The sequence below is a fragment of the Oncorhynchus nerka genome, linkage group LG27, assembly GCF_034236695.1.
Source record: "Oncorhynchus nerka isolate Pitt River linkage group LG27, Oner_Uvic_2.0, whole genome shotgun sequence".
Classification (NCBI taxonomy): domain Eukaryota; kingdom Metazoa; phylum Chordata; class Actinopteri; order Salmoniformes; family Salmonidae; genus Oncorhynchus; species Oncorhynchus nerka.
This window is the reverse complement of record NC_088422.1, coordinates 72,811,042-72,826,075: the sequence shown is the minus strand read 5'-3', so window position 1 is coordinate 72,826,075 and position 15,034 is coordinate 72,811,042. Positions and strand designations below refer to the sequence as shown.

The 15,034-nt window shown below is 45.3% G+C and overlaps 1 protein-coding gene across 1 annotated transcript in view; it reads left to right on the top strand.

Moving 5' to 3' along the window:
* Positions 1–5,892, top strand: part of irf8 (interferon regulatory factor 8) — a 58,388-nt gene extending 52,496 nt beyond the window's left edge. The window contains exons 8-14 of the mRNA XM_065011981.1: positions 707–890; positions 1,684–1,787; positions 2,025–2,133; positions 2,840–2,887; positions 3,000–3,404; positions 3,585–3,700; positions 4,544–5,892. Coding sequence (XP_064868053.1) covers positions 707–890; positions 1,684–1,787; positions 2,025–2,133; positions 2,840–2,887; positions 3,000–3,404; positions 3,585–3,700; positions 4,544–4,741 — 1,164 coding nt within the window. The 3' untranslated portion in view covers positions 4,742–5,892. The remainder of the gene's footprint in view (positions 1–706; positions 891–1,683; positions 1,788–2,024; positions 2,134–2,839; positions 2,888–2,999; positions 3,405–3,584; positions 3,701–4,543) is intronic.
* The last annotated feature ends 9,142 nt before the right edge of the window (positions 5,893–15,034 follow it).

Genomic DNA, 15,034 nt, shown 5'->3' with positions numbered 1-15,034 from the left:
CATAGTTTTTTTATGTTTCTAAATACGAGATTCACTGGCACGAAAGGCTCATCTCTCTTCCATGGGCACTGTGCACCATGCCTGGATAGGCTACCTCTCAAAAGCCATGCCATTATCAACTGTGTTACCGTTAAGACCTGCTTTTTGTGGCTCTTTAAACTCTCCATTAGCGCTCCATGAAATTGTCACTTTTGCGCTTGCCACCCTTCCCCCCTCAGTGCAAGCGAGCTGATGTTAGACAGGTATATTGCCGAACCTGGCATAATGGCTGGAAAATGCCAGTGCACCAGTTTTTACATGCTGAAATTGCAAACTAATCTGCGTTTGACACTTGTGCCTCCTTGGAGCCAGCTAAATTAGAGCCTATGGCCATAAGAAGTCAAGCAGAGAGAGATTACATTGAAAATCTAATATCTTTGTGTAATTATAACTTAATAGTTAACAAATAATTTAAACCAGAACCTGTCCAGTTTCATGTCATTACAATTCAACCTTTTGTTTCATGTATCCTACCTGTATTTATCATGTGATTAATTGTATTAATTACTTCTATGCATGGCTTCATCGTGGACTTTTCTAATCCCTTTCGTTCAGTTCCAGACCTTTTTCAATATAACAAGTTGTTGACAGCACCAGCAGGTATGTGTTATGCTTGGATGTATGTTACTATGGCTCTCGTTCTAATGCACCTGCTCCCTCCCTGCAGGCCTGGGCGGTGTTTAAGGGGAAGTTTAAGGAGGGGGAGAAGGCTGAGCCTGCTACATGGAAGACCAGGCTGCGGTGTGCCCTCAATAAGAGCCCTGACTTCGAGGAGGTGGGAGACAGGTCCCAGCTGGACATCTCTGAGCCCTACAAGGTGTATCGCATTGTCCCCGAGGAGGAGCAGAAGAGTGAGTTCATATTTACACTATGGAGACATTAGAATAATGAACATTATAAACACCTGCATTGAATGGATGTAGAGTCAAATTGCGCCCATGCAGGGCCTCCCGGGTGGCACAGTGGTTACGGGCGCTGTACTGCAGCGCCAGCTGTGCCACCAGAGACTCTGGGTTCGCGCCCAGGCTCTGTCACAACCGGCTGCGACCGGGAGGTCCGTGGGATGACGCACAATTGGCCTAGCGTTGTCCGGGTTGGGGAGGGTTTGGCCGGTAGGGATATCCTTGTCTCATCGCGCACCAGCGACTCCTGTGGCGGGCCGGGAGCAGTGCACGCTAACCAAGGTTGCCAGGTGCACGGTGTTTCCTCCGACACATTGGTGCAGCTGGATTCCGGGTTGGATGCACGCTGTGTTAAGAAGCAGTGCTGCTTAGTTGGGTTGTGTATCGGAGGACGCATGGCTTTCGACCTTCGTCTCTCCCGAGGCCTTACGGGAGTTGTAGCGATGAGACAAGATAGTAGCTACTAAAACAATTGGATACCACGAAATTGGGGAGAAAAAGGGGTAAAAAAAATAAATAATAATAATAATAAATTGCGTCCATGCCCAAATGATCTATTAAAAGTCACTAATGTTTCAGCAGCAGGACGTTGCCTTGATCAGAGTTGAAAACATAGACACCTGGACAAAGACAGCTTGCTGCTGAGACTTGATTTACATTTGACCATCAGCCTTTTCCATAGTAAATATAAAAAATAGCTGTGATAATAAGACTAACAACCATGCGGTCCCCTCTGCTCCAGCAGGTAAAAGTGCAGCAGCAGCTTTGACATCTAGCCCTGGTGACATTACTGACATGGACTGCAGCTCTGCACACCTGGAGGAGCTCATCAAAGAGGTGAAGCAGGTATGCTTTTCTTTTTTCCATCCATTTCTTCCCTTCCTCTCTCTATCTATATTTCTCACCAACTTCACTCTCTCTGTTTTCTTGTTTTACTGTCGCTCAAGTTCTCTCCTTTTCTGTCTCTATCCTCCACTATCAACTATCTTACCTCTTCTGTTTCTAAATATGTGTGATTAGATGTATGATTGTTGATGTATGGTTATTAGAGACTAATTGCATGGTGTGTCATTCCATTGTCAGTCTTCCAGTGATGAGTACCTTGGCATCGTCAAGAGGAGCCACTCTCCCCAGGAGGATGGCTGTAGGATGCAGCCCAGCCCAGAGTACTGGTCCCAGGGCAGCGCCAGTGGTAAGGGTCTTTCATCCAATCTAGTGGAGTGTCTCCAACATGCAGTGGTGTCATGTCTATTTAAACACTTTCATACAGTGGCAACTGGAACATATATATTATGTGAATTATCTGATCTATTTAATTAGTTAGCAAATGCCTATACATCATATTGTCCTTTGTTAAAAGTATCTGTCTAGCTGTTTTCCATGAGAACATTTTTTAAGATGTGCAGAGAAACCTGCATGTTTATGACTCCTGTATCAAAATGGGCGTTATTGTGGTATGTTCTATGAGGCTACGGTTCCTCCTTTGTGAGAGTTGCGATTTATTCATTTAAAAATAACTGTAGCCTCGCAAAACTCTGCGACACTACCTTGCAGTTATGGCTTCTAACACAAGCTTGTTTACATGATTCTAGAATCCTAGAGGGGGAAGGATTTGCTCATTTCCTTTAGCACTTTGCTGACTAAGGTGGTTTTTTCTTGGTCACACCGCCTGTGAGTCTGTTGTGCTTGACGGGCTGTATTTTTTGATGAAATGACAAATCATGACATGATAGAGGGGTCAGATGTTTTTCACGGTCACTCAAGATCATTGCATCTTAACGAGCATATTGCATATGTAAGAGGAAGGTAACATTTGAATTTCATGATAGATGTAATATAAAATGATATAAAAAATCTATACCACAGTCAGTTATCTTTTTCTTTTTATTACCCTGCAGTCTTCCCGGGGCATCAAGATCCCTCGCCGATGGGTTCTTTTAATGCCGGTATGTTTCCTCACTATTTCTAAATACAGATGTATTTATTTGCATTCCTCTGCGAGACTTAATAGAAGACAATGCGGTGGCTTACTCAACACTTCCCTCCCTCTGTTTCCAGCCTTCTCCCAGATGATCATTAACTTCTTCTATGGTGGGAAGCTGATGGACAGCGTGGTGACATCTCATGCTGATGGCTGTCGTATCTCTCCGGGTCAGTCTCCCTTGGTCCAGCACAGGTCCCCCTACTGTCTCCCAGACAGCCTGCAGAACGTCCGTTTCCCTCCTGCTGAGCTCATCGAGGTTGAGCGCCAACGCCATGTCACTCGCAAGCTCCTGGGCCACCTGGAGAGGGGTGTGCTGGTCCGTGCCAACCGCGAGGGCATCTTCATCAAGAGGCTGTGCCAGAGTCGTGTGTTCTGGAGCGGGCAGGGGGGATTGGGCCCCCACTACAGCCCTGGGGGGCCATGCAAACTGGAGAGAGACGCTGTGGTCAAGATTTTTGACACAGGAAGGTTCTTCGAAGGTGAGGAGGAAGGAACTCATGTTGTTTTTTGATTTAGGATGTTGTGCTCTGAAGAGGACAGGAATTCATGTACTCTTGACTGACAGACTCTTTGGAGTACATGCCTTTACTCATCAGTGTGCAGTTATGATGAAGCAGTCTGTGTAATAAACTCTTCTCTGTCTGCTTTGTTTGTCCCAGCTCTCCAGCTGTACCAGGAGGGCCAGATTCCTGCCCCTGACCCCATGGTGACCCTGTGTTTCGGGGAGGAGCTTCATGACCTCAGCACAGCCAAGACCAAACTTATCATCGTCCAGGTAACAGAGGTTATATCCCCTGGATCACTGAAACATGTGGTATCCCCCCAGCACAGTCCCAGAATGTGTTTGAGTAAATAGAGGTAACTTTAGTCTTCAAGGTGACTTGGTCAAAAGGGCACCACTACACTCTTAGAAAAAAGGGTTTCAAAGGGGTTCTTTGGGCTCTCCCCAAACCTTTTTGCTTCCAGGTAGAACCCTTCTGGGTTCCATGTAGAACCCTCTGTAGAAAAAGTTTCTACATGGAACCTGCAACTAGAAATGGTTCTTCAAAGGGTTCTCCTATGGGGACAGTCAAAGAACCCTTTAAGGTTTTAGATTAGCACCTTTTTTTCTAAGAGTGTACCATAAAAATACAAACTGAGCTAACAGTTACCTCTCTTCTCTCCCTGTCTGGTTGTGTTCAGATCACTCCAGTCTACTGTCAGAAGCTGGCAGACTGAGCTAACAGTTACCTCTCTTCTTCTCTCCCTGTCTGGTTGTGTTCAGATCACTCCAGTCTACTGTCAGAAGCTGGCAGACTGAGCTAACAGTTACCTCTCTTCTTCTCTCCCTGTCTGGTTGTGTTCAGATCACTCCAGTCTACTGTCAGAAGCTGGCAGACTGACATTACAGTTGCCTCTCTTCTTCTCTCCCTGTCTGGTTGTGTTCAGATCACTCCAGTCTACTGTCAGAAGCTGGCAGACTGAGCTAACAGTTACCTCTCTTCTTCTCTCCCTGTCTGGTTGTGTTCAGATCACTCCAGTCTACTGTCAGAAGCTGGCAGACTGACATTACAGTTGCCCCTCTCCTTCTCTCACTCTCCCCTCCTCTTCTTCTTTCTCTGTCTGTGCTCGGCCACAGGTCACTCCAGTGAACTGCCAGCAGCTGTTGGATGCAGTGAGCATGCGTCGTTCCCAGTACAGCAGTCCTAACCTGGAGATCCAGTCAGACGAGCTGCAGGCCGGGGAGCAGATGGCCCGGATCTACCAGGACCTGTGTAGCTACACCGCCCCCCAGAGGGCAGCCTGCTACAGGGACAACATGCCCATCACCGCCTGAACAGAGCACCTTCCTTCACTCCCCCTCATTGATATAACAAGAAAGGACTGACATGACATATGGAGAAATGTGTCAGTAACATACACTTCAGCCTCTCACACCTTTTAGCCCTTGCTTACAGCAATGCTTTTCAATTCTTCAGAGCCAATGAGCGAGGGCATACTTTGATGAATGGAGAAAGAGATGGGATAGGGGATCGGAACAAAGCCAACACTTGCAAGGTGTGAACTGATAGGACCCAACGCTATGCAGCTTGGGTGTTACAGAGACACTGTGTGTCAAGAAAGGGAACTACTATACAACTATATTACAAATGGTGCTGTAACGGTATTAAAGGGTTTACTCATCAAATATACCACCCCAGGAAGTATACCACATATACCAATCCAGAAATAAAACACAGTACAAATTTAATTAATAGAATTCTGAATAAATAGGGGTTTTAACTATTCTGTCTTGTAAACCTACTATCATCAAGGTTATCACTATTCATTTTTAAACAACGTGGTGAGTTTACTACAGCAGTAAATGTGATTCAATAAACCCTGAAGTATTGAATGTTATATTAGAATTTGTGTCTATCTATTGACTAGCTTTTGTTTGTCAGATTTCTCACCTGCTTTTAATGTATTTTTTATGATGGAAAATGTGATTGATATTCAATCCAATAGTCCATACTAGTCATCATGTCAAAGTGTATATACATGTATACATGTTAAATCAAGGGCCACTATAGCAGGACATTTAGCTACCAGTACACCAGATTACTTATTTTCTTTAAATGTATAACCTCCTTAAAACTTTTATATTTTTTCAATTTGTACTGTAGAATTGTTTTTCTTATACTGTATGAGAGATTTTAACAGCAACATGATTGCTTGGATTGTATTTGATATAGATAGGTTTTACTATCCTATTCTGCCCACTGTTTTACTCTCTCTGAATTCATTTTTCAAACTTTGAAATGAATATCAAACTTTTCAGTGAATCTGTTCATTTGGCTTGTATTTTATTTATGAGCTGTTATACAACTATATCTATGAAGTCACTTACTGAACATATCATTGATTGACTATTTGATGATGGCTTGAAAACCACAGCTAAAACTATTCAGCACACAATAAACCAGAATAAATTGTAAAATTACATAATTTTCCTGTGTGTGTATTTCATTTAATACTTTGAAAGACGCAGGCGGCCTAAAAAATCATTTATCCAGAGGTGTACCCATACTAGCCACCATAGACTCTCAGTTCCATGGTAGTAGCACTCGTCACCATACATCCCACAAGTGAAATCACGTGTGTCTGAGAATGAGTTTATTAGTGATGGAACAACAGTCAACATTTTCAGAAACCATAGAGAGGACGGACCATAGAGGAGGGAAACTAGTGTCTAGGACATCCCCAGTGAGTAAGACATGGCTGATGGAGAAAGGAGGACAAGGACAGAAGAAGAGAGACAAAGGTCTGTGATCTCCCCATTCCCTCTGTGGGGGATTCATTTATTGTTCATCTCATTTCTGGTAACTTCTAGAGAATGGGCTATTCTCCCATCTCAAATCACGAGAAACTGCTAAATTACAGAAGAACAACCTACACAAACATGCCCACTTCACACCCACACAGATTAGAGTTCTCAGGTCACACAGCAGTTATTTATTTGAAATTCAGCTACAAAACATTGCTAACAAGCTGCACATGCACACTCTCATTACAAATAGTCTAGGTAATATTTTTCACTTGACTTGTGCCTGATTAACACGACAGGGCTGACAAGAACTGTACTGGGCTGGCTCGGATGTGTGTGTGTGTGTGTGTGTGTGTGTGTGTGTGTGTGTGTGTGTGTGTGTGTGTGTGTGTGTGTGTGTGTGTGTGTGTGTGTGTGTGTGTGTGTGTGTGTGTGTGTGTGTGTGTGTGTGTGTGTGTGCGTGTGTGTGTGCGTGTGCGTGTGTGTGTGTGTGTGTGTGCGCGTTGTTGCCCAGAGACATGTAGAGGTGTTACACATCTGTCAGAACCCCTCTACAGGCTTTCAACAAGCAGGAACTGACTGCAAGCCGTCAGAATCTTTCACAGGAAACCATGTCTACCCCCCAAATAAGATCTGTCTGAGACTAGGCTAATTTAACCCCCTGTGTCTCTAATATTCAGAAGAATAGAATTGGGTCTATTGCCTCTACTTATGTGATCTGAGCAGGACAAACTCTAGGCCTAATAACTCAGACTTCCTGGTAAGATGAAGTGGTCAGGAAAAACTGCTGTCCCTAGTTATTATAATGAGAAAAGTTGGGTATGGGGGTGTTGGAGAGCACTTATGCACAAAGCACAGGCTTCGATTTTCTGTCTATAGTTGCAGTGTCTGCAGTGTGGTGTCTCCTGTTGCAACACTGCCTTGTGGCGTCTGAGGTTTCCCACAATAAATGATCATAAAAAAGCAAGACTTACATTCAACATCAGCGGCTGTGGTAGTAGCATACAGACACTAGAGTAGTAATTGAATGTAATGGTCTCTACACATGCATTATGCCAGATATAGAGACACTGACATACACTTCAGCCTCGCACGAACTAACTAGAACCATCAAAGAAATGAAATATTAAATAAAGAGGAATTACTATTCTCCAAAGTATTTCCTTGAAAATCTGCTTTTTCTGTTTCTGGTTTTGTGGCTGGATTTGTTGCTGACTTCTCCTAGAATGGAAAGATGTCTCTGAACTGGGCTGTATAGTCAGCAATGACCCCCCCCCCTCCTCTTCCCTCACAATGTTTTGGTCTGTGAATCCCCTCATCTTCTTTCATCACATTCACCATTGACACTCGAAAACACAGGAAATAAAACACAGGAGATAAAAATATGCCCTTTTTCCTATGTGAGCCCAGTTGTATGTAAAAGCAGAACATGAAAGTAGGATTTTCTGTACTGCTATGTTTTCCATTTATTTAATTTTGATGTGAAACAAGAATTGCATTCATTCAGTTATACGTAACTAGGCCACATATGAGACTCTGAAACATCATTATTGTTTGTCTTTCTTTGGACAAAGACAACATTTACAGGAAACAATGCATGATAAAGCCATGGGTGGAGTCATATCTAGTGGCAAACACTTTGTTTCTTCTCTCACTTGTGTTCAATATTATACATGTTTGTATAGTCTTACTATCTGTATACAGTGGGGCAAAAAAGTATTTAGTCAGCCACCAATTGTGCAGGTTCTCCCACTTAAAAAAGATGAGAGAGGCCTGTAATTTTCATCATAGGTACACTTCAACTATGACAGACAAAATGAGGGGAGAAAATCCAGAAAATCACATTGTAGGATTTTTAATGAATTTATTTGCAAATTATGGAGGAAAATAAGTATTTGGTCAATAACAAAAGTTTATCTCAATACTTTGTTTTATACCCTTTGTTGGCAATGACAGAGGTCAAACGTTTTCTGTAAGTCTTCACAAGGTTTTCACACACTGTTGCTGGTATTTTGGCCCATTCCTCTATGCAGATCTCCTCTAGAGCAGTGATGGTTTGGGGCTGTTGCTGGGCAACACGGACTTTCAACTCCCTCCAAAGATGTTCTATGGGGTTGAGATCTGGAGACTGGCTAGGCCACTCCAGGACCTCGAAATGCTTCTTACAAAGCCACTCCGGTGTGTTTGGGATCATTGTCATGATGAAAGACCCAGCCACGTTTCATCTTCAATGCCCTTGCTGATGGAAGGAGGTTTTCACTCAAAATCTCATGATACATGGCCCCATTCATTCTTTCCTTTACACAGATCAATCGTCCTGGTCCCTTTGCAGAAAAACAGCCCCAAAGCATGATGTTTCCACCCCCATGCTTCACAGTAGGTATGGTGTTCTTTGGATGCAACTCAGCATTCTTTGTCCTCCAAACATGACGAGTTGAGTTTTTACCAAAAAGTTATATTTTGGTTTCATCTGACCATATGACATTCTCCCAATCTTCTTCCGGATCATCCAAATGCTCTCTAGCAAACTTCAGACGGGCCTGGACATGTAATGGCTTAAGCAGGGGGACACGTCTGGCACTGCAGTATTTGAGTCCCTGGCAGCGTTGTGTGTTACTGATGGTAGGCTTTGTTACTTTGGTCCCAGCTCTCTGCAGGTCATTCACTAGGTCCCCCGTGTGGTTCTGGGATTTTTGCTCACCATTCTTGTGATCATTTAGACCCCACGGGGTGAGATCTTGCGTGGAACCCCAGACCGAGGGAGATTATCAGTGGTCTTGTATGTCTTCCATTTCCTAATAATTGCTCCCACAGTTGATTTCTTCAAACCAAGCTGCTTACCTATTGCAGATTCAGTCTTCCCAGCCTGGTGCAGGTCTACAATTTTGTTTCTGGTGTCCTTTGACAGCTCTTTGGTCTTGGCCATAGTGGAGTTTGGAGTGTGACTGTTTGAGGTTGTGGACAGGTGTCTTTTATACTAATAACAAGTTCAAACAGGTGCCATTAATACAGGTAACGAGTGGAGGACAGAGGAGCCTCTTAAAGAAGGAGTTACAGGTCTGTGAGAGCCAGAAATCTTGCTTGTTTGTAGGTGACCAAATACTTATTTTCCACCATAATTTGCAAATAAATTAATTAAAAATCCTACAATGTGATTTTCTGGATTTCTTTTCTCATTTTGTCTGTCATAGTTGAAGTGTACCTATGATGAAAATTACAGGCCTCTCTCATCTTTTTAAGTGGGAGAACTTGCACAATTGGTGGCTGACTAAATACTTTTTTGCCCCACTGTATGTATTTCACTTTCTAAACTGTATTGAGATGTATTTTGAATACTGTATTGTGACTACTGTTATTATCCAACTTCCGGGTTGGAGCGAGCGGTCGCATCCGCACTCGGTCCGCAGGTAGTATTACATTTCATTACATTTCATTATAGTACAACGGTTTGATTTGTCTAATCTTAGCAATTTCTTCTTAGCTAGCTACATAGCCGTCTTTGTATCATAGATAATTGCGTAATTATCGTATTTCGTCGTCCTAACGCAGTCTACACTGCTATCTGCCCTGCAGCTAGCCAGCTAGCTAACGTCCACCGTCTACCGATTAGCAGCACAACTATTACACTCAACTGAACGACTTGATTAGTGTAGTGTTAGCTAGCTACATAGTTGTCTTTGCTGTCTTCGTATCCAAGATAATTGTGTAGTTTAGATTGTGTAGTTTTAGAGTGATTATCTTAATTTACCGAGGTTAGCTAGCCAGCTATTTGTCGTCCTTAACGTAGGAGACACTGCTAGCTAGCCAACAGCTAGCCAACGTCTACCGAACAGAACTTCCGCACTCAACAACCCGGTCGCATTTCGCTTCGCTCCACAGGTAGTATCACATTTTTCATTTCATTTCATTACAGTACAACGGCTTGATTTGTTTGATCGTAGCTAGCTACATAGCTAGCTACATAGCCGTCTTTGTATCAAAGATAATTGTGTAGTCTAGAGCGATTTCCTAGGTTAGCTAGCCAGCTATTGTCGTTCTTTTAACGCAACGTAACGTAATCAACACTGCTAGCTAGCCAGCTAGCCCCGAATAGCAGCACAGTAGAAACTATTACACTCAACGGACCGACTTGATTAGTGTAGTGTCAACAACGCAGCCACTGCCAGCTAGCCTACATAGTCAACAACGCAGCCTCTGCCAGCTAGCCTACTTCAGCAGTACTGTATCATTTTAATCATTTTAGTCAATAAGATTCTTGCTACGTAAGCTTAACTTTCTGAACACTCGAGACGTGTAGTCCACTTGTCATTCCAATCTCCTTTGCATTAGCGTAGCCTCTTGTGTAGCCTGTCAACTATGTGTCTGTCTATCCCTGTTCTCTCCTCTCTGCACAGACCATACAAACGCTCCACACCGCGTGGCCGCGGCCACCCTAATCTGGTGGTCCCAGCGCGCACGACCCACGTGAAGTTCCAGGTCTCCGGTAGCCTCTGGAACTGCCGATCTGCGGCCAACAAGGCAGAGTTCATCTCAGCCTATGCCTCCCTCCAGTCCCTCGACTTCTTGGCACTGACGGAAACATGGATCACCACAGACAACACTGCTACTCCTACTGCTCTCTCTTCGTCTGCCCACGTGTTCTCGCACACCCCGAGAGCTTCTGGTCAGCGGGGTGGTGGCACCGGAATCCTCATCTCTCCCAAGTGGTCATTCTCTCTTTCTCCCCTTACCCATCTGTCTATCGCCTCCTTTGAATTCCATGCTGTCACAGTTACCAGCCCTTTCAAGCTTAACATCCTTATCATTTATTGCCCTCCAGGTTCCCTCTGAGAGTTCATCAATGAGCTTGATGCCTTGATAAGCTCCTTTCCTGAGGACGGCTCACCTCTCACAGTTCTGGGCGACTTTAACCTCCCCACGTCTACCTTTGACTCATTCCTCTCTGCCTCCTTCTTTCCACTCCTCTCCTCTTTTGACCTCACCCTCTCACCTTCCCCCCCTACTCACAAGGCAGGAAATACGCTCGACCTCATCTTTACTAGATGCTGTTCTTCCACTAACCTCATTGCAACTCCCCTCCAAGCCTCCGACCACTACCTTGTATCCTTTTCCCTCTCGCTCTCATCCAACACTTCCCACACTGCCCCTACTCGGATGGTATCGCGCCATCCCAACCTTCGCTCTCTCTCCCCCGCTACTCTCTCCTCTTCCATCCTATCATCTCTTCCCTCTGCTCAAACCTTCTCCAACCTATCTCCTGATTCTGCCTCCTCAACCCTCCTCTCCTCCCTTTCTGCATCCTTTGACTCTCTATGTCCCCTATCCTCCAGGCCGGCTCGGTCCTCCCCTCCCGCTCCGTGGCTCGACGACTCATTGCGAGCTCACAGAACAGGGCTCCGGGCAGCCGAGCGGAAATGGAGGAAAACTCGCCTCCCTGCGGACCTGGCATCCTTTCACTGCCTCCTCTCTACATTTTCCTCTTCTCTCTCTGCTGCTAAAGCCACTTTCTACCACTCTAAATTCCAAGCATCTGCCTCTAACCCTAGGAAGCTCTTTGCCACCTTCTCCTCCCTCCTGAATCCTCCTCCCCCCTCCTCCCTCTCTGCAGATGACTTCGTCAACCATTTTGAAAAGAAGGTCGACGACATCCGATCCTCGTTTGCTAAGTCAAACGACACCGCTGGTTCTGCTCACACTGCCCTACCCTGTGCTCTGACCTCTTTCTCCCCTCTCTCTCCAGATGAAATCTCGCGTCTTGTGACGGCCGGCCGCCCAACAACCTGCCCGCTTGACCCTATCCCCTCCTCTCTTCTCCAGACCATTTCCGGAGACCTTCTCCCTTACCTCACCTCGCTCATCAACTCATCCCTGACCGCTAGCTACGTCCCTTCCGTCTTCAAGAGAGCGAGAGTTGCACCCCTTCTGAAAAACCTACACTCGATCCCTCCGATGTCAACAACTACAGACCAGTATCCCTTCTTTCTTTTCTCTCCAAAACTCTTGAACGTGCCGTCCTTGGCCAGCTCTCCCGCTATCTCGCTCAGAATGACCTTCTTGATCCATATCAGTCAGGTTTCAAGACTAGTCATTCAACTGAGACTGCTCTTCTCTGTATCACGGAGGCGCTCCGCACTGCTAAAGCTAACTCTCTCTCCTCTGCTCTCATCCTTCTAGACCTATCGGCTGCCTTCGATACTGTGAACCATCAGATCCTCCTCTCCACCCTCTCCGAGTTGGGCATCTCCGGCGCGGCCCACGCTTGGATTGCGTTCTACCTGACAGGTCGCTCCTACCAGGTGGCGTGGCGAGAATCCGTCTCCACACCACGTGCTCTCACCACTGGTGTCCCCAGGGCTCTGTTCTAGGCCCTCTCCTATTCTCGCTATACACCAAGTCACTTGGCTCTGTCATAACCTCACATGGTCTCTCCTATCATTGCTATGCAGACGACACACAATTAATCTTCTCCTTTCCCCCTTCTGATGACCAGGTGGCGAATCGCATCTCTGCATGTCTGGCAGACATATCAGTGTGGATGACGGATCACCACCTCAAGCTGAACCTCGGCAAGACGGAGCTGCTCTTCCTCCCGGGGAAGGACTGCCCGTTCCATGATCTCGCCATCACGGTTGACAACTCCACTGTGTCCTCCTCCCAGAGCGCTAAGAACCTTGGCGTGATCCTGGACAACACCCTGTCGTTCTCAACTAACATCAAGGCGGTGGCCCGTTCCTGTAGGTTCATGCTCTACAACATCCGCAGAGTACGACCCTGCCTCACACAGGAAGCGGCGCAGGTCCTAATCCAGGCACTTGTCATCTCCCGTCTGGATTACTGCAACTCGCTGTTGGCTGGGCTCCCTGCCTGTGCCATTAAACCCCTACAACTCATCCAGAACGCCGCAGCCCGTCTGGTGTTCAACCTTCCCAAGTTCTCTCACGTCACCCCGCTCCTCCGTTCTCTCCACTGGCTTCCAGTTGAAGCTCGCATCCGCTACAAGACCATGGTGCTTGCCTACGGAGCTGTGAGGGGAACGGCACCTCAGTACCTCCAGGCTCTGATCAGGCCCTACACCCAAACAAGGGCACTGCGTTCATCCACCTCTGGCCTGCTCGCCTCCCTACCACTGAGGAAGTACAGTTCCCGCTCAGCCCAGTCAAAACTGTTCGCTGCTCTGGCCCCCAATGGTGGAACAAACTCCCTCACGACGCCAGGACAGCGGAGTCAATCACCACCTTCCGGAGACACCTGAAACCCCACCTCTTTAAGGAATACCTAGGATAGGATAAAGTAATCCCTCTCACCCCCCTTAAAAGATTTAGATGCACTACTGTTCCACTGGATGTCATAAGGTGAATGCACCAATTTGTAAGTCGCTCTGGATAAGAGCGTCTGCTAAATGACTTAAATGTAAATGATGTAAATGTTATTAAGTTAGTGCTGATTTTTTAAATAACTAGGCAAGTCAGTTAAGAACAAATTCTTATTTTCAATGATGGCCTAGGAACAATGGGTTAACTGTTCAGGGGCAGAACGACAGATTTGTACCTTGTCAGCGTGGGGGTTTGAACTTGCAACCTTCCGGTTCCTAGTCCAACGTTCTAAACACTAGGCTACCCTGCCGCCCCTGATGATTGGACGATACTGTATCATCTGAATCCTGCAGGCAACAGAAACCCGGGACAGAAGGATGTGGAGAAAGACTGTGTGAATTTCCATAAATAAGGGACATACAGTAAATACAAACCAGATTAAAGATTGACAGTTGTTGTTGATGATGCTTTAGCTGCCCCACCCAAATAGATGATGACTTAAAGTTCAAAGGTCTTGGTGAGATCTACAGGTGCCTTCCCACTTAACCTTTTTGCTAAATTGTATTTTCTACTGCTTGTTTCAATTATATCATTGTTTTGTTCAATTGTTATGTGATTATTTTGTTTATATAGCACTCATTTAAAGCCCTCCTTTATAAACTTCCTACATACATTACTTCATTTTTTACTTCCAGATGTACAGGTATCAGACCCAGTTTCAGGGATGGCTAAATCTGGAGATCCATTCCATCTCTACTGATTTAGCTAAATCTGCTTTTAGTGTTTTTGCGCATTACTTGTGGAATGATCTCCAAGGCTCTCTAAAGGAGGATGAATTGGTGCCTTTGGGGCATTTCAAAAGGATGATTATGGAACCTTTTTACTGAAGAATGATTCTATGATTGTGTTTTGCTTTTCGTGTATTGATGTTTATTTATTTAACCTTTATTTAATTAGGCAAGTCAGTTAAGAACAAATTATTATTTACAACAACGGCCTAACCCGGCAAAACCCTAACGACGCTGGGCCAATTGTGCGCTGCCCTATGGAACTCCGGATCACGGCCGGTTGTGATACAGCCTGGAATCAAACCAGTGTCTGTAGTTATGCCTCTAGCACTTAGATGCAGTGTCTTAGACCGCTGCGCCTCTCGGGAGTATATAGATGTGTATTGATATGTATACAAGGCTAATCAGTGAAAGAGAGGATGGTCTCATCATCACTTCATGTTACAATAGAGGTATAAAAAAAACATTTGGCAAAGTAAATACTAAGTGAGAAGCAGAAGCATAACCAAGACATACACAAAACAACAGAATGTACTATTATGCTAGAACCTGTGATTTCCTAAGAAAAGGATCTTTATTATGCAATCAGAGTGAGCTGGGAGTCTCTTGTGTCTCTGGGGAGGAGTGGGGTTAGAGACATGCATGTGTGAGATGAGAATAGTCAACAAGAGAGGAACTGGGAGAGCAGCGAGAACACTGAGGGGTGGAGAGACAGGTGGAGA